We start from the raw sequence: 20498 nt of genomic DNA on the forward strand, positions 1-20498 counted from the left end.
TGATTTGTTTTTGCATCCTTTGACCAGAGCAATACAGTTTTACCATAGTACTGTACTACTGTACTACTCTGGGGGGGGTGATCAGAATTTTTTTTTTTTTTTTTGATTGCTTATAACAACCATTTTTACTGTTTCAAATAGATTCATTCAGTGTTTACTGTTGTGATTAGCTGTAATTGGCCCCAGCTAATCGCATGGTACAGATGGGCTGTAATTGGCTCTGCCTGTGCCATGTGATCACTGTGACCAATCACAGAGATCAACACAACAGTAAACACTGAATGACATGAATTGAAGCCATCCATTGTGTAGAATTGTCATGTGATCTACTGTGATTGATCACAGTGATCACATGGTACAGACAGCTGGCCGCTACACTGATCGGTCATCACCAGACACGGTGGGCGAAAGATTGTGCCGCAGCGCGCGCCAGTGGTGCAATCTGGGGAGAACGTCACATGGGTCGCGTTCAAAAGCAACAAGGGGTATAAGTACTGTCATGGCCGTGCAACAACCCCCCCCCCCCCCCGGTCATTGCCTAAGAGCTTCTTTATCGCTTTACAATTCCACATTGGACTTTTTTTTTGTAGTCTATTTACCTTTTTTACACAGGGGAATGCTCCTCTTCTGGTGTAGCGAGGTACATCATTTCCTGTTGCATATTGGCTCCTGGGATATACATTTCATCAATCCCAGGAGTCAATGGGCATTCTCCGCTGGTAACATTGTGTTATTTCCTAATAGTAAATTAGGCAGATGCAAGGCAACAATGAGTGCACCATGCTTTGTAGGTTATGCGCATGCACAAGATCGTGAGGTGAATGCTGGGTAGCCAGCAGCGCCGTATCCCAGCCCAGAAGGAGATACCAGTGGGCTTCACATGCCCACACTGAAGATGAGGAACGTGCTTGGAGTGGACAGCACGCCAGTTTAACTGCTTGCCGACTGCTCACAGTATATTTACTGCGGCAGTCGGCCCCTCACAGGCAGAGTGACGTAGGTCTACGTCGCTCGCCTGTGAGGCTCTGGGGAGCGAGCGCGCGCCCGCGGAGGCGCGCTCCCGCGCGGTCACGGACCCCCCCCCGCGCGTGTGACCAGCGGACCCGATGTCCGCCGGTCACTCGGTGATCGGCGGGGGAGAGGGAGAATGTCAGGCAGCTTGTGTAAACAAGCCACCTGTCATTCTCCTCGCTGTAAAAACACTGATCACTCGGATCTAGTATGTAGATCCGTTGATCAGTGTCCTTACAGCTAGAGCCACAGCCAATCACAGTAAGAATCACGCCCCTAGGGACACACACAGCCCCTCCCTCCCAAATAAAGTTAACCCCTTCACTGCCAGTGCATTTTTACAGTAACAGTGCATATATATAGCACTGATTACTGTAGTAATGTCACTGGTAACCCCAAAAGTGTCAAAAATGTCAGTCAAGGGTCCGATCTGTTCGCCCCAATGTCGCAGTACCGCAAAAAAAATCGCAGATCGCCGCCATTACACGTTAAAAAAAAAAACACCAAAAATGACAGAAATCTTTCCCTTTGTTAGTAAACGTGATAACTTTTGCGCAAACCAATCAAAATACGCTTTTTGCGATTTTTTTTACCAAACATAGGTAGCATAAAACAAATTGGCCGAAAATTTAAAAAAATTTTGATTTTTACATTTTTTTTTGGGGGGAATTTCATATAAAAAAATGTGAAAAATATTGTTATTTTTGCAAAATTTACGCTCTTTTTTTGTTTATAGCGCAAAAAGTAAAAATCGCACGGGTGATCAAATACCACCAAAAGAAAGCTCTGTTTGTGGGAAAAAAGGACGCCAAATTTGTTTAGATACAGCGTCGCATGACCGCGCAATTGTCTGTTAAAGTCACGCAGTGCCGAATCGCAAAATACCCTCTGGTCGTTTAGCAGAAAAATCCTCCGGGGCTTAAGTGGTTAAAAAAAAAAAATAAACATTTAGAACACCTACATTAAATATTAATACTGTTTTGTATTGCATTAGGTCCAACCATCACGGGGGTGTTTAAAAAAGAACTGTAAACAATTACCTCGTAAAACAACCCGTTCAGTTTAAAATTGAAATGAAAGGCAAACATTTGTTTATACATATTATACATATAAAAAATAATTTTTAAATACCTTTTTTTCCCTTTTTTTTATAAGTGATCACATTCCCTCTGTTCTCAGCTGCATAAGAGCTAAGAAGGTGAAACAGAAGCACACTGAGCTTTCCAGTGAAAGGCTGTGCGGGGTGGCATGACAAGTCTGATCATTGGAGGTGAGCACACTGAATTCCCAGCATAGCTAGAGAACTGACGGCGCTGTGTTCTCCTGCTTAGTGTGGTCAGTTTTTAAAAGGAAAGCAGAGGGATTGGTAGGGACACCAGGGATTTCACATAAAGAAAGCAATAAAAAGAGAACAGGATACTTTCTCATACAAGTACGTGGTACAGCAGGCACATATCAGGAATATGAAGTGTTGGGGTAACACTTTAACACTACCCTCTTCCAAGACTGACAATGCTGCTGTCTAAGGGTGTCTCTTTTGCTCCTTCAACCAGAGTGGAGACACCCTACAACAGGAAGTTTGTTACTGGGCAGGTCACCAGATTAAAATAAACAGAAAAAAAAAGAAAAGAAAAAGAAAACTAATGCAGTTACCACATCTAAGGGGTGGTAAACTGCAATGTAGCATTTTGGGGTTTTTGTTTTAATACCGCTTTAACCAAGACAGAGATAGGAGCAGAACACCCAAAAAATATATGTGCAACTTCTGCAGAAAAGTCCAGAACTGTAAGAGAGATCATAGTAAAGGTTTCCATGGGATAAAATAAAAAATTCAGTTAAATAACTCAAAAAGTAGAATGAATTGACCTTCTGACCAAAGCTGAGAGTCCGAGGTAAAAGCCAACCGAGATCTGACAGTTGCTGCCCTCTTATCATTCTGACCTGATACGAACACATGCTGTTTCCCAGCTCCTAAGTGTGCAACCATTTGTTGTGCTCGTGAGATCAACCTACTTTTGTCCATACTGAGCTATTTTAGGCTGAGAAGAGGCTGGCCGCTGTGACTTTGAACTGAATTCCTGAAAGGAAGTCAGCTGTTCCTTTTTGAAATAACCTCCCTTGGGTTCGGGAACTGCATCTCAAATATATTCAGTTCTCATAAAATGAATGTTTTAAAGTTGAAATGCATGGCATCTGTACTTTAATAAACCCGGGAGCTTCATTTTAGAAATATGAAACTCTTTAAGTGTTCCATCCTGTTCCTGTACTCTTAGTAAACTCAATTCCAGAAAGTTTTCTTATTTTGTTTTCTTATTATATTTAGGATTTGCCTCCACTCTGTCAGTTATATTAATCCTGCCATTCACTCTTGTGCGGTTTACATCATGTTCTAATATTAAACTTTCATTTAACTTTCTAATGCTCCTTTCTCCTCTCTGTCGCCAATTTATTTCCCCCACCCGAACTCCGGTGACAGGAGCTATAGATCAGCATTTTGTACTGAGCTGCTGTAGCAACAGTCGGAAACAAGACTCGTATTTTATTTATTAAAATCCAGAAGGGAGCAGTAGATGCCACTACTAGGACCTGACGACCCCTGTCCCTACAGCCCATGTAATGTCCTTCTTGACCAGCAATAAGGTTACCATGTGCACAAGGAGTATGACTCTATGGCTTGCTTGTTTAGATGCAACTCACAACATACCACATCACAATACTGTCAGCAGTCAGATTCCACCATTCACCGAACATACCATTGGTCTCCAAAAAAATGGCACAACTGTTGTCCTTACCACACACTTCTGCACTTTCTGCCACTGCAGCAACATGTACTTCTGAGAGAAGAAGAGGTGCTGCTCACCAACCCAGAGCATTAATATGTAGATGAATGTGGTCTCAGCCAGCGCCACTCCAGTCATCCCCTCTGATATGTTTCGCCCTGCTGACCAGGGGCTTGGTCAGAGTGACCAAGCCCAGTAAGTGGGGTGAAACATGGCAGGGGGTGTAACTGGAGCAGTACTTGCTGAGGCCACATTCATCTACATACCAATGCACTGGGTTGATGAGTGGCACCTCTTCTTCTCTTTAATAAAGCTATTACACTTCTGAATGGTGTACTGATGCCAGCTCCCTTCACTGCAACTGACGGGGAGGTTTCTGTGTCAGCTTTGAATGGCACTACAAGTTTCATTTGGATTAACATGTACTTCAGAGAGAAGAAGAGGCACCACTCACTAACCCAGTGCATTAGTATGTAGATGAATGTGGTCTCAGCCAGCGCAACTCCAGTCATGCCCCCTTACATGTTTTGCTCTGCTGACCAGGGGCTTGGTCAGAGTGACCAAGCCCAGTAAGTGGGGTGAAACATGGCAGGGTGTGTGACTGGAGCAGTACTAGCTGAGGCCACATTCATCTACATTCTAATGTACTGGGTTGATGAGTGGCGCCTCTTCTTCACTTTAATAAAGCTATTACACCTCTGAATGGTGCACTGATGCCAGCTCCCTTCACTGCAACTGGCAGGGAGATTTCTGTGTCAGCTTTGAATGGCAAGTGCAACCCGGTGCATTAGTATGTAGATGAATGTGGTCTCAGCCAGCGTCACTCCAGTCATGCCCCCTGACATGTTTCGCCCTGCTGACCAGGGGCTTAGTCAGAGTGACCAAGCCCCAGTAAGTGGGGTGAAACATGGCAGGGGGGGGGCTGGAGTGGCATTAGCATTTATCTGCATACTAATGCAGTGGGTTGGTGAGCAGCTCCTCTTCTTCTTCTTCTCTTCTATTTAATAATGCTATTACACCTCTGAATGGTGTACTGATGCCAGCTCCCTTCACTGCAACTGGTGGGGAGATTTCTGTGTCAGTTTAGAATGGCACTACAAGTTTCATTTGGATTAACATGTACTTCTGAGAGAAGAAGAGGCACCACTCACTAGCCCAGTGCATTACTATGTAGATGAATGTGGTCTCAGCCAGCGCCACTCCAGCCATTTCCCCTGACATGTTTCACCCTGCTGACTGGGGGCTTGGTCAGAGCAACCAAGCCCCAGTAAGTGGGGCGAAACATGGCAGGGGTGTGGCTGGAGCGGCGTTAGCTGAGACTACATTCATCTGCATACTAAGGAGATCGTTACTGTTCAGACACCTTCCATGCCTTATGCTTCATGCCGACAGGTGCAATCATTACTTCCCTCATTCAACCCCGCCACTATGAGGTTGCTAACCTAGTTGCTGACGTCCACTTAACCACCTGCCCTCTGGATCCTGTTCCCTCGCAAATGCTACGTTCACCTTCTGGCCCTATTCTACGCTCTAACCCACATCTTCAATCTCTCCCTCTCTTCTGGCATCTTCCCCAACTCTCTAAAACACGCACTAGTCAGCCCTATACCCAACTTCTCGTTGGCTTACCTATACACAGGCTATCCCCCCTTCAATCCATCATGAATGCTGCCGCCAGACTCATCCACCTTACCAATCGCTCAGTGTCCGCTGCTCCCCTCTGTCAAGCCCTCCACTGGCTTCCGCTCACCCAACAAATTAAATTTAAAATACTAACAACATCTTACAAAGCAATCCACAGCTTAGCCCCCAGCTACATCACTAGCCTAGTCTCAAAATACCAACCTAATCGCTCTCTTCGTTCCTCTCAAAACCTCCTGCTCTCTAGCCCCCTCGTCACCTCCTCCCATGCTCGCCTCCAGGACTTTTCAGAGCCTCTCCAATCCTATGGAACTCCTTACCCTTATCTGTCCGATTATCTCCTACTCTATTAGCTTTTAGGCGATCTCTGAAAACCCTCCTTTTCAGAGAAGCCTATCCTACCAACACCTAACAAATGTACCTACATTTTCTCCATCAACCCATCCCCCACGGTTATTCCCATTTGTTTCACTTGACCCTCCCTTCTAGATTGTAAGCTCTAGCGAGCAGGGCCCTCTAGTTCCTCCTGTTCTGAACTGTATTGTAACTGTATTGTCTTCCCTCACATTGTAAAGCGCTGCGCAAACTGTTGGTACTATATAAATCCTGTATAATAATAATAATAATAATGCACTGGGCTGGTGAGTGGAGCCTCTTCTTCTCTTTAATAATGCTCCTACACCTTTGAATGATGTATTAACCCCAGCTCCCTTCGCTGCAACCGACGGGGAGATTTTTATGTCAGCTTAGAACAGCACAAGTTTCATTTGGATTAACATGTACTTTGCATGCGCCGCCACCGCACTGACATGCTCCTCTACACTAGGTGACATGGCACCAACACACACACACCTGCATTTGCCGCCCCCGCATAGATGCACATGTCTACATTAAGCAATGAATTGATGTGATGCTGCAACCCATTAAACTTGCAGAAATTGCAAAAAGAGCAACATGAGTGTCAGACTTACAGCTGCACAAGTGTCAGAGAAGCATCCAAAATGAATAAATCGGCAACATTGTTAAAGTTCAAAAAATCTTCTTTATTGAGGATTCAACAACTATAAAATCTTACATACAAAGAAAGGTTGACACGTTTCAGTAGTCATGACTCATGAGTATGGCCCACCCAGGCTGAAACGTGTCAACCTTTCTCTGTGTCTAAACTTTTATACTCCTGTTGCATCCTCAATAAAGACATTTTTTAGTGCTTGTACATGATGCCAACTTGTTTGTTTTACATGTCTGCATTTGCTTCCACTTGCACTAATGCACATGTCTTTGCTTGTCCCCACTGCACCAACCTGCACTTCAGCACCATCACACACCTATTCACTCTATGCCATTGCACACCTTTTCCTTCCATATTCATCTTGTTTAATGAATAGGATCATCAAAATAAGTAGTAAGAATTTGAAGTCCATAGTCCACATTTCATCACCACATTAGTAGCGCTATGAATTCTATATACAATTTATTATATATCAGTCCACCGTGTGATTAAAGTGACATCATTGGAGATAAACGAATGTGTGCTAATTCTACCACACCTCTTGCTTGTCCTCTCCTCCTTAGCATGCAAACTCACCAGAAAGGTGATGTATAAGAGCTTTTGGATATAAACCCAGTTCTTTCTCCTCCAAAACCATCCTCAGGGACTGCTTTTGTGTGTTTAGGAGCCAACAAACCCAATCCTCCTGATAATCATCAGCCTCGGATCCAGAATGGATTCACCCAATAGTTAAAATGACTGGCCTCCTCCTCCGATCCTCAATGCTCATAAAAATGAAACAAGTTAATGAGAAATGACTCCTCATCCATGAACCCATGCTGGCTGATTCTTTGTCTTTGGGTTATCCATTTTCTCTCAAAAGCTGGCTCTCCGGGCTCGAACACAAAGCACCGGACGGGTTTTTAAATTGAAGACGATAGAAATCCACAAGCCTTGCGGTAAAGAAAAGCCGGGGAAGATTTGGGAGTATTTCCTGAGGGGACGTGAACCTAATGAATAGGATCCCTTAAGTGAAACTAAACTTCCAGAAATACTCACCTCCTCCTTCCAGTTTTAGCCTCTTCTTGGGGTGATGTCATTTCACACATGTGCACAGGTATCAATCATTCGGGTAACGGTGGAATGTGCCAGGAATATGCGATAAGCTGAGATTGCGAGCAGTGTGCGTTATTGTGGAAGAGACATAACATGCCTCTTTTGCAATAAAAAACTGCCTGGTAACTGTCTTTTAAACATTAGGATTAGTTCTGCTTTAATAATTTATTATTAAAGAATGGTCCCCAAGCTCCAATGCTTTGACCTTGCATAGGCTGAGATGATGTCATTAGTTAGCTGCAGGCAGTAAGAAGTATTTCCTCAGTCTCCTCTACCCTAGCGACCAGAGTGCAAAATTTTAACTTTGTATCAAAGTTACAAAGTGGAAGGCTGCTGTAGGGGCTGATCTGTTTCAGACATTTGTGAATACAACCAACAACTGCACAGGATTTACATGATTGTAGTCAGAAAATAGATGCTGACCTTGGCTACGAGACATCTTGCTGCTTGGATTGCTAGGGGTATTGGACCATATTTTTGATCCACTCCTCTCACCTTCCAGCATAGGCTCTCCCATTAGCCACCCGTTAGCCCTCTCATTTGGATGGACAATGAGATGTATATATACATACCTTTTGCATTTGTGATGTCCCTTATCTGTGTATATACCCCTTAAGAAGCGGTGACCCGCGAAACATATTGGGCTAGTGTATGGGCATCAACGTTCATTGCACACATCAAACCTATGCTACTTTTTGGTTTTCTGTGCATGCTACCTATATTATTTGCAATACAATACTTATGTTTCTCAATACAGTAATTTTTATATATTATTATGGTTTCTTTCAATAAAAAACTGTTTTTACTCCTATATATATACTCTGATTATTGGTCTGATGACGGTATCCCCTTTAAAAGTCCCCCTGCCCCTCTCCGTTCTTATTTTTTCTATGAATTTTGGGACGTGGATACCTTTGCTTTAATATCCACGTAGGATATACATATTCCCTGTTTTGGAGCTTGTCTTTCATTTACCAGATGCTGACCTTGGGTGATGCTTGAACATGTTCTGAGTCCTGTATCTCGACTGTATCCATTTCCAGCAAATATTGCAATAGAACCATAGCCTACCTAAAATCTGGGCCTCGGCAAAAGATCAAGAATAGCTCTTGGGGCAGCAGTTCCATATCTCTCATACTCTTGTCACCCAAATATTTATAGGCACTTTTTGACAGTGAACATTTGCTGCCAATCTGAAGCATTTCAGTGGAGTATAGAGGAAGAAATGGTTTGCGTTATTTTATTTCTCCGTCTGATATCTGCAATGAGTCATGTGATTTCGCCTCATCTGCCCAGAAGGCCTGGAAGCACAAAATGCTCTTCTAAGTAAAATCAATTTAGTTTATTCAACTTGTTCTGTAAAGCAACTTCAGTTTTCAGGTCTTTTAAAAGTCACCAAGCACAGCTGTCAATCTATCCAAGAAGCCCAAAACAAATTCACTTCAGATATGGTCAAGGACACAAAATAATGTTGTCTCAAAGCAATATAACAGATAAGAGTGTGTGCAGGGGTGCTGGAGTGAGTCGGGCTGTTTGCTGGTGATGCAGCTCAAGATATTTGATGTTGAAGTCCCTAATGAGCAGCAAGAGCGATATCAAGATCTCTCTCGGAACATGCTATCTGCTCCATGTCAATGTTATATTGTCTGTGGAACAGTTTTCCTTCTGTAAATATTTCATCGCTTGCTTCCACTTAATTCAGGAAACCATCTAGGATTTAATGTGGGAGTTGCACAACTACAGTCTACAGCAAAAGGACATTTTAGAACATTTTGCATTCTAGAACAGGGGTTCCACTCAAAGGAAAAAAAAAAAATTATTATATTCTACAATAGGGGTTCCTAATGGGGACCTATACCACTTTGGGTTATAAGAAACTCAAATGTTGAGGGTATGCCGGTGGATCTTTGAATAATCCAAAAAAAAAAATTATGTAAATGTGAAAAACCAACAACACAATTTCTAAACAATTAGGGAATGAATAAGGTGCAAAGCTGTTGTGTCCAACACTAAAATTGTGTAGCATATAAATATATCATAAGTAACAGCGCTATGCATGCTCAGATCAGAAACACATAAACCTCAGTGTGATATGTAAACCACAACATCAATTAGTCTCAATAAGTCCATCAAAGTGCATAAATCATATAAGGTGTGTTCAAAATAAAGTGCATTCATAAAGTCCTAAAAGGGGTCATTTACTAAAACTGGAGAGTGCAAAATCAGGTGCAGCTCTGCACAGAAACCAATCAGCTTCCAGGTTTTATAGCCAAAGCTTAATTGAACAAGTTGATGTTAGAAGCTGATTGGCTATCATGCACAGCTGCACAAGATTCTGAGTGCTCCCGTTTTAGTAAATATCCCCTAAAGTGTCTTCTACTTCACTTCCCAAGATAAAATCAACTGTCCAGTGACTTTAGTACTTCATTTAATGCATTGCTGTGAGAAAATCACTAATGTACAATCATCTTCATAGTAGAAAACTCTAACAACTATGACCCTCTATCTATAGGTGGGTCATGGAACGCTTTTTTCCCTTTTAATATAAATTAGAAGTTCTCTGCAGTAATTGGTAACATCCCTGCATTACAATCCTACCAAAGGTTATTAAGTAAAGGTGTCATATAAGAGCCAAGGAGAGCTGCAGAGCTAGAGGGGCTGGATGAGGGCGGAGATAACAGGAGACTGCAGGAAAGCAGTGGTGTGAGTGTGTCTGTCTGGCTGTATATAAATATATATAAATATATATATATATATATATATATATCTATCTATATACACACACATATATATATATATATATATATATATATATATGTGTGTGTGTGTGTGTATATATATGTATATATGTATGTGTGTCTGTGTGCCTCTGTAAATCCAGGAAGTGAACAGGCAGCAGCTTCAGTTGCCCACAGTTAAAATGACTGCAGCCAGACTTGATTGAGGGAGATTTCTGCAACATATTTGGCAAGGACAGAATCACAGTATATAGAAAATAATATGCAAAGTGGTTGGAGGGATGCTTCAGAATGGTAAATATGTTTTCATTACAAATTATGTGAGCAGACTGCAGTTCCCCTTTAAGCCCAGCAGGGCCAAATAGGTAAACACTGACATGGGGTCATGTAACTTTAAGTGAATGAAGATCCCGGACCACTGCTGCTGTCTCTCCTTTCAGTATACTCCAAACATAGAGATGGATATCACCATGGAAAAAAATGGGAATTGAGAAACTATGTACTGAGATGGGTCCTCTCCCACATACCCTCTCTCAGATGTACTCCTTGCTGATAGCCCCGCCTGATGACTATGTTCCCCCTTTTATTTGGAAATGGGAAACAATCATTTTCTTCAGCCCAACATAAGGGACTTATTTGCTTTGCATTAAAATTGTGTAGAAGGATTCAAGAAAACAACTTTAAAATCCTCACTATGTGGTATTGAACACCGACTGTACTCCACATATACTCCCCCACTGTGTCAGACTGCTGTTGGAGAGGTCAGAAGGGGAGGGGGACCTTATTGCCCATCTTCTGGTCCTGCCCAAAACTAGAAAACTTCTGAAGAAAAGTATGTGATATCTCACAAAAATGTACAGATTACAAACTCCAAGAAGACCCTGCCTTCTATCTTTTACATGTCTCCGACATTCCCAAGAAAACATACAAAAAATAAATTCTATGATATCTCCTTAACACCGCCAAATTGAGCATCGCGGTTTGTTGGAGGCACTCCCACCCTCCTTCTATTTCACAGTGGCTTATGAAATTAGAAGAGCTGAACAATATGGAAAACATGAACAAGAGGCTTACTTAAATATTTGGATCAATTGGAACATTTTCCTCTCCTCGGATGAGTGTAAGGCCCTTTTTAACTAGGTAACGGGCCTCCCGCCCCTGCTCTAGCATACTACACCCTCCCTATACCAACCTTCTTCCCACCTTTTTTTTTTTTTATCCCTTCTAATCTCTTTTCATTCCCCCTGCCTACAACCCCCCCCCCCCCCCCCACACACACACACACACACCCCTTTCTACCCCTCTGCCACCCCCTTATCCCATTTACTGTACTTGCATGGTACGGGGGACAAACCTTTTTGTACCCTCAGCACTCATACAGTTCAGTATGAACTAGAGTGTTTGCCAATATGCTTATTTTGCAGAAAGTCCTTGAGATTGTCCATACTTTAGTTGTATCTCCTTTATTGGTTCTCTCTACACTTTATGATGTATACACTGTTTGCAGTGTTTTTGAATGATAATGTGTTGCTGTGTAGACTTGGCTCTAAACTGTATGTTTCATTTTTCTTTATGAATGCTGGCTACTTTAAAAAAAGAATTGGCAAAAAAAAAAAAAAAAAAGGAAACGCTCATATAGTGTAAAACCTTCTATTTATTAATCTACAACCACTAAAAACAAATTCACCCCTGACATTGTAATATGCATGACCATGCATCAGGAATAATTTGCATATACATACAAAGCATTGGCTCCACTCTTATAACATAACTCCTCAAAGTGCAAGCCCTGCTTCCTCCCGGGACCTCCGGGTGTACTTCACACTTCCGGGTGTACGTAGCGGGATGACGTCACTTACCAGAGGCGGGCACGCAGGAAGTGAAAAAGTTTATTGAAACTGCAGTGTTCAGTGAAGGGCAACAGAATAAATAAGGGCTTATGGAGGACCTCAGCTGTGAGGATTAATTACATGGACTATTGTTATTTACTCTGGAAAAGAGGTGCTTAAGAGGGTATATGATTATAATGTACAAATAAATATAAGAGACTTCTGTTACTGTAATAAACTGTTTACTCTAAGACCCCTGAAGAAGACACATGGCCACTATTTGAGGTTAGAAGAAAGGATATTTAATGTTAGATTGCGCAAAGGATTCTTTACTATTAGAGCAGTGAAAATGTAGAACTCCCTCCCCCAGAAAGTGGTACTAACCGAGAGTGTCGACAACTTAAAAAAAAAACTTTTAGATGTCCTCCACAGGAATAAACAGTGCTATAGCAATTGTTGGAGGATAAATATCATGCACATAGATTGAACTGGATGGACCTGTGTCTTTTATCAACCTTATAAACTATGTAACTATGTAATGAAGTACTAGACATGTAGAATGTATGTATGAAGCCCCATATGCCGTACATATGATATACTTAGCACACCTGCGTTCAGTAGAATGTATACATAAAATTTTAGCTCTTCCCATTTCTACCTTCCCTGCCATGGTAGCTATTCTATCTTTTATAAGCTTGTATTTATCGAAAACCCTTTAAGCACCCTTTAAGTAGTCTATTGGGACAGTATATCATGGACCAGTGATCTGTATCAGTCTTTTATAGCTTAAAAGTCACCTCTGTTTGTGTGACCTTGTTTATTCACTTTCTGATTAATTGCAGATGTCATTGGATCAGTGAACCATTGTGAAGGTTGAGGTTTTTAAGTAGAAGCATTTCTGTTTTGCTGAAGTTTTTTGGTTACTATAGGAAGTACAAATACAGTACAAAAATCAACATTTCTGTACAAATGTGTAATTATTCATGTGTTGCCGTATGCAAAGTGCCTGTGGCATTCATTGCAAATCAGATCAGCAGAAAAAGCTTGTTTTGGACATTAAAACTTTATAATTAGACAAACTGGATAGAATAATGTAAGCATCTAGGTTTCTAAAGGTATGCTATACATAGTTCCATAGCAAAAGTGAGACACAAGCCCAAAAAATTATTTTTTAGTTTTGAGTAGAAAGTGGAAGGGTGAGAACCGCTTGTTGCTGTCTGTGGCCTCACTGGGTTCATTCTCTTATGAGGGGAAATAAAAGTTGTCACTGATAATAGGAGTTGTCACTGAAAAGGGAGTAGAAGGGGAATCTCCCACTGGGGACATCTGCCAAAATTTGAACTTCTGTTTGGAGATTTTCCTTGGCTTCCTAATGTGTCTGCAGGACAGGCTATGAGGAGAACTTTTCCCAGTGGAGTCACAAACTAGGGATAGATCGATATGGTTTTTTTCAGGGCCGATATCGATATTTTGGTCACAACTTATCGGTATCGGCCGATATTTTGTACATTTAAAGTTTTGAAAATTGAAGACAATTTTTTACACAAATCTGGTACTGAACATGTTAATTTTTGTTTAATGCTTAATGGCTGGCTTTCTGGCACCCTGTGGTGGGTGGCTGGCTGGCATCCTGTGATGGGTGGCCGTCTGGCACCCTCTGGTGGGTGGCTGGCTTGCTGGCACCCTGTGGTCGATGGCTGGCTGTCTGGCACCCTGTGGTGGGTGGCTGGCTTGCTGGCACCCTGTGGTGGAAGGCTGGCTGGCTGGCACTCTGTGGTGGATGGCTGACTGGCACCCTGTGGTGGATGGCTGGCTGGCTGGCACCCTGTGGTGGATGGCTGACTGGCACACTGTAGTAGATGGCTGGCTGGCTGGCACGCTGTGGTGGCTGGCTGGCTGGCACCCTATGGTAGGTGGGTGGCTGGCACAGGGCCTGTGGGTGGCTGGCTGGTACAGGGCCTGCGGGCGTCTGGCTGGTACAGTGCCTGTGGCTGGCTGGCACACTGTCTGTGGGTGGCTGGCTGCCTGGCACCCTGTGGTGGGTGGCTGGCTGTCTGGCACCCTGTGGTGGGTGGCTGGCTGGCACCCTGTGGTGGGTGGGTGGCTGGCACATGGGATGTGGGTGGCTCCCTGATACAGGGCCTGTGGGTGGCTGGCTGGCTGGTACAGTGCCTGTGGCTGGCTGGCTGGTACAGGGCCTGTGGATGTGGGTGGCTGGCTGGCACTGGGCTGCTGTGGGTGGGTGTATGGCTGTGATACACTCCCGCGAGACTAGTCCCGACTCCAGATGAGGATGTCCAAGGCGAGGGAGGTGGCCTAAGAAGGCAGAATGACGTCACAAAAATATCGGGGCCGATACCGATATATCGGGGAAAGTACATATTGGCCCCCCATATATCGGTCTTGCTGATAATCGGTCTATCCCTATCACAAACAGTAATAAAACTATTAACGGGTTATCATTAGTTAGGAAAAAAAATCTATTCTTACTTTTTTTTTTTTATTTTAAGTTAGATTTTGCCATTACTTCTTCATGCAGTAAGGCACACAACAACATCTTAAAGCTGAACTACTGGCAAACAGATAATCACATATTATGGAGCTGTTTTACCTGTCAATGGATTTGTATCACTGTCCATCCAGTTCTAAGATCTACACAGCCCTGCCACACAGCACAGTCCTTGGAATGGTGTATTGGATGGCACTGGGACCCTAGGTGGATTCTACTTGATACCAATGATTAGTATTGTCACAATATTTTACTACTATGTTCCTGATGGGGCATCTGGATGATGTGTAAGCTACTTCCAAACACTGCGGGACATCCGTGGGGAGCCTCAGGCAATCAGTATAGTGCCTTGATCAAAAATTTGGAGCACAACATCGAAATGCTATGATAAAAAAAAAGGTTTTAATTCAAAACATGTAGTGAACGCACTAGTCAACGTGTTTCGGTGGCCTCAGCCCACCCTCTTCATCAGAGCTACAATGCGATATAAGAAATCTATAAAAATATTTCAATAGTGTAGCACTGTCCCCGCAGGGCCTGCTATATAGTGCCTTGACAGGCTCCAGCGCCTTACCAGCACACAGTTACCTTGAGATATAGTTCACAAATCCCTCCTTGCTCCTGATGGCTCATCACACAGTGATCTAGTAGTGTTGGTTTTTTGGTGTTTATTTGGAACTGGAATAGGAGAAGGGAATAGTGGGATACTCCAGTTGAATTATTCACATTATTTGAGGACTTCTTTCTTCAGGCCTTCCAGATTAATTGGAAACAGCAAGGCTGCTTAATCCACACTGCCAGAAGTGTAGAAAGGGTTAATTCCCTTGCTCTTTACGTCCTAACAAGACAACTTAATGGATGATATCTTATCTTCAGGACACTCTCACTAGCATCCCCTTTCAACTGACATCCATCCACTGACTATCCTAGAAGCAGGGGTGCCCCCCCCCCCCTAAGGTCATACCCCTTGACACAAGATTCTGTACTGGCTGTACTGCAGAGGCAGATCCTCCAGTGTCTCCACTCTCAGTGGAGAGTCCCATGAGGCCACATGGCACCTCTACAGAGGAGGAGACAGCCGCCCCCCTCCCTCCAGGACTCCGCTATCCAGACGAAAGACCTCAAGCACATGTGCTCCTGGCTTTTATACAGTATCCTAGCATGCACTGATGTGACTTTCCCTCTGCCAATCATCAGGGATGTATTAAAAGCCTGTGCACCTATTCCTCAGGTTTCCTCCCACTATCCAATATGCCTCCCTATTGGACCAATATGAGATACCCTCCAGACAGAACAAATTGCATCCTGAGCACAATGAGCAGACCTCACTAACAGATCCTGCTCTCTGGTAGACAGAGAACAATATAGATTTACCTGCAGCCCTTCTGGTAAGCAGACAGAGCTCAAAACTATCCTTTCTCTCTAGCACCTACCTAGGAGGGTGCTACAATAGTGATGAACATACAAATAAAAAAGTGATAATTATAATACGCATTAATAATACACTTAAATCTATGTAATTATGTGTAAATCGATTGCACATACAGTTTAGGTGGTGATAGCTCTATTTATCTCTCTGCGGTGTGATGTATGTTCTGTCTTTTGTGATAATTATTGGGGGGGGGTTAATTGTTTTACTATTAATAATAGATGTAATATAATAATTAATAAAGATCTACAGTGGTATATATTAAGTTATATTATGTCATATGGATCCAGTATCAATTGGAAATATGCAAGCTCAAAGAACAAAAGTTCGGTTTTTATAGAACAAAATTTAGATTTTTCAGAGTTTAAAGCTGGCTATACATGGACCATCAGACATTTGAGCTGTGGGTGACCCTATCGGCACCCACCCACCTTCCAAGGCAGAGAATTCTCAGCTAAACAGCGGCTGCATCCAATCAAATGCCACCATTGTTCATGCATCTTGACATGGGGCATTTGTTGATGGGGGAATCAATAGATTGCTCTCATTCTCACTTTTTTAAGTTTAAATCTTCTTTTTATATCTTTATAAAGTAATTTTAGTACTTAGTATAATCTTCTGTAATATTATTATGATCATTGCTATTATTTTTTATAAATTTGTTAATATTTGTTATTCTTTTTTCCTAGGATTCGTTTCAGAGCACTTCCCAAACCACAGAAAACTGGGAGAAATAGGTAAGTGATTTCAGTCCCAATGTCCTACCAAGGGAGGATTCTGTAAGAAGGGCGGTTGCCCCAGGCAAGTCTTGTTGGTGTCACTCACTGTAGGGTCTTATATGTTGAAGCTGCTGTTTAAATTCAGAGAAGATTCTGTTATATTTAATGTTTTGTATTCATATTCCTGTGTTTGTTGGTATTCTGCCTTCAAGAATCTGAAAACCAAATGCGTATTTATAATGGTCAAATTTACATGGGCCCATAGCTGTCACATACATATTTATAAGTGTGCACAGTGCTTGGAATGTAGAATATAGAATGTTAGGAATGGGGAGAAGAAATTGAATGTATACAATGCTTGTGGTACACAGAAATATTGTAAAAATTAAAGATTTCCTAAGGTAATATTTTACCAAGACAACCCTCTTACCTGAAATACCTACATTCCCAGTACCCGTAATTTTCTATTGCAGCTTGAAATAAAGAGCAAGTTTGTATTGAAACAATTGTCATTAAAGCACAACTTCACAGAAAAAAATTATATTTCACAGTTGTGTAAATGTTGAACCACTTCTTGTTTTTTTATACCTCTTGAGAGTTCAGTTTCGAGCTATTCTTATCAGAATTTTAAATGAAGAAGGCGAATGACGGTGTCGCACTTCATCATTGCACTCTTCTTCATCTTGTACATTCGTACTATTACATAGTTACATAGTTACATTGGGGTTTATTTACTTAACCACTTCTGGACTGAGAGATTTTCCCCCTTAATGGCCAGGCCATATTTTGCGATTCGGCACTGCGTTAATTTAACAGACAATTGCGCGGTCGTGCGACGCTGAACCCAAATAAAATTGATGTCCTTTTTTTCCCCACAAATAGAGTTTTCTTTTGGTGGTATTTGATCACCTCTGCGATTTTTATTTTTTGCGCTATAAACAAAAAAAGAGCAACAATTCTGAAAAAAAAAACAACATTTTTCACTTTCTGCTATATAACATTCCTGAAAAAAAATGTAAAAAATAAAACAACATATTTATGTTAAAAAAAATCACAATAAGCATATTTTTAATGGTTTGCTCAAAAGTTATTGCGTCTACTAACTACGGGAAAAATTTATGTCATTTTTATAGTTTTTTTTTAAATTTTTACTAGTAGTGGCGGCGATCTGCGATTTTTACAGGACTGCGACATTGCGGCGGACAGATCAGACCCCTAAATGATATTTTTGACACTTTTGGGGGGACCAGCGACATTACTACAGAAATCAGTGCTAAAATTATGCACTGTTAATGTAATAATGACACTGGCAGGGAAGGGGTTAACACTGTGGGTGATCAAAGGGTTAAATGTGTACCTAGTGGCGTGTTTCTAACTGTATGGGGGTTGGGCTTGTGAAATGATCACAAAGACCTGTGATCCTATATAGAAGGATCACAGGAGCTCTGTGATCATTCCAGAGAGAAGAACGGTCAGCTGTGTTTACAACAGCTGACTGTTCTTCTCTCTCAGCGGGGAGTGATCGTGGGTGTCAGGCGGCAATGGGAGCCGCCTGCCCCATGTATCGGAGTCCCCGCTGCTAAGTGGGGGCAGGAGCGTGCCACCAGCGGCGCGCTCGCTCCCTAGCTGCAGGCACGCAAACGGCGTAGAGCTACGGTGGTTCGCGCAGGAGGGCCTCCCTGCCGCAGTAAAACTGCGCCAGGCAGTCCGGAATCGATTAAGGAAAATCACTGTGCTCTGCAATTGCACTATGCAAGCAAAAATGCTGTTTTTTTATTTTTCCTGCATGCCCCCCCCCCCCCTCAGATCTGCAGTGACTGCACTTCCAAGTGCAATTGCAGTGCAATTGTAGTGCACAGTGGATTTTACTTTAGTAAATAAACCCCAGTGTTACATAGTTAGTGAGTTTGAAAAAAGACACCAGTCCATCCAGTTCAACCTATAATGAGTGTGTGGGGTGTGCGTTTGCGGTCAATAGTACATTGTATACCCCTGTATGTTGTGATCGTTAAGGTGCCCATCTAATCGTTTTTTAAACTATCGATGCTCATTGTAAACTAGTCTCTGATTTTTTTTTGTACAGCAGGCACCTCTAAGTGTTTTCTTATTTAAATTCAACCAGAACTTATATGATTGCACTCTGATGTGCCTCTTCTTACCTTCCTGATTGCTACGGAAAGCCACCCATTGCCAGTCGAAATACATCCAGAGTCCAGAGTTCAGAGCACAACCATGCAAGTGTGTTTTATTTTTTTTGTGTAGTGGACTACCCCATATTTTGGAATCTGGAAATAAATTAAACATGCTGTCACCTGGAGGTAACTGCTATATGGACCAGTGGACAGTTTACCATTTGTAGCCAATGGCTTTTTTTAACCTCACCAACATCTCCCCTGCAATATGAAGAGTAAAATCCAGGATGTTTGAACATTTTGAATTTTTCTATCATTAAAAGCTTTGGTTCAATGAAAGGGTGGGTTACTCGGCTTGAATTCAAACAGCATATCACCAAATGTGACAGGTCTAGATGTTTGGAATTCAAGTTGATCTTCTAGTTTATGCCAGGATTAATAGAAGTAGTCATAGGATGAATGTACAGATGAGCAGATCAAGTTCTCATGGACCTTATCTTCCATCCCACAAGTTCAATATCTAAGCAGGTTTCAGCTCTCTTGAGTTTTATGCTATTCAATTGTACTTTTTTTTTGGTTAGCCAACGGTATGCTTTCTAGTCAGATCAAGAAGTTCAAAGAGAATATATCTTCTGAAAGCTTGTCAAGAAAAATGTACAGTTAGCAGAAATGATAGTAAAGTACTCAACTTTTCTCTTTAAAGGACTGGACTAATATTTCTTACTACTGCATTACAGGCAATTTAGGACTAAAGTGGTGATCTGGTTGATGTTGGAGAATTAGAGAACTTGCAAACTGTTGCCTGTGTCTTATGCTGTAGGGCGAGTAGTTCCACGCTGTTTATTTTGGTGCTAGGGATTTGATGCTAAGAAGAAGTGAAAGAACCATCGCCACCCAAACTTTTCCATAGTTCCTATTTATCCTATACCATAAAGCAGCGCATCCCAAACTTTTTTGGGCTGAGACCCACATCTGAATACAGGTATTTTTCGGGACCCAGTTCCTTGTAATTGAATATTGTAAAGCGCTACAGAATTTGTTGGTGCTATATAAATGCAAATAATAATTTAATGCATATTTTAAAGGGAGGGGGATGTTTAATTAAAAATATCAATTTACTACTTTTCAATTTATTATTGAATACACTTGCCGGATGTTCTAAGTGAGGGGTCAGAAACCTGTGGCATGTGTGGCATATAAGCGGAGTTGTAAGTAATCAGCACCCTCAAAGACATTATAAGGCAGGCAGAGGACAGAAGTCAACCACCCAGGACAGTGATCGGCAGGCTATATGGCACTCACCCTCCTTCCTCTCCCAGCGGTCCACAGAGAAGGTGAAGCCCCTGTTTGCCCTCTACAGGGCCCAGCACACCTCACCCAGAGTCTCCATGATGAGGAGCTCTAAGCTGGTTTTGGTGTCCTGGCTCTTCTCCTTCAGATCATCTACTGGGGTCACAGAAGCTGCCATGAACTCCTGACACCGCTGGGCCACCTGGTCCTCCTATGACACCGTCTCTGCCCGCTATAGCTGATAGAATCCCGCGGCCAGCATAGCCACCTCCACTGCCTCCAGCAGGACCGAGGAGCTGGCTCTGCACCCCAT

The 20498-nt window shown here is 42.4% G+C and overlaps 1 protein-coding gene across 3 annotated transcripts in view; it reads left to right on the top strand.

Annotated features, from left to right (window-relative positions):
* Positions 1-20498, top strand: part of TAFA1 (TAFA chemokine like family member 1) — a 678093-nt gene that overhangs the window by 432320 nt on the left and 225275 nt on the right. For all 3 annotated transcript variants that reach the window (XR_014225583.1, XM_082265573.1, XM_082265572.1), the window contains exon 3: positions 16734-16781. Coding sequence is in view for 2 of the 3 variants with exons in the window: in XM_082265573.1 (XP_082121699.1) it covers positions 16734-16781 (48 nt within the window). In the remaining variant the exon portion in view is untranslated. The remainder of the gene's footprint in view (positions 1-16733; positions 16782-20498) is intronic.

Source organism: Pelophylax lessonae (assembly GCF_965119305.1).
Source record: "Pelophylax lessonae genome assembly, chromosome: 8".
Classification (NCBI taxonomy): domain Eukaryota; kingdom Metazoa; phylum Chordata; class Amphibia; order Anura; family Ranidae; genus Pelophylax; species Pelophylax lessonae.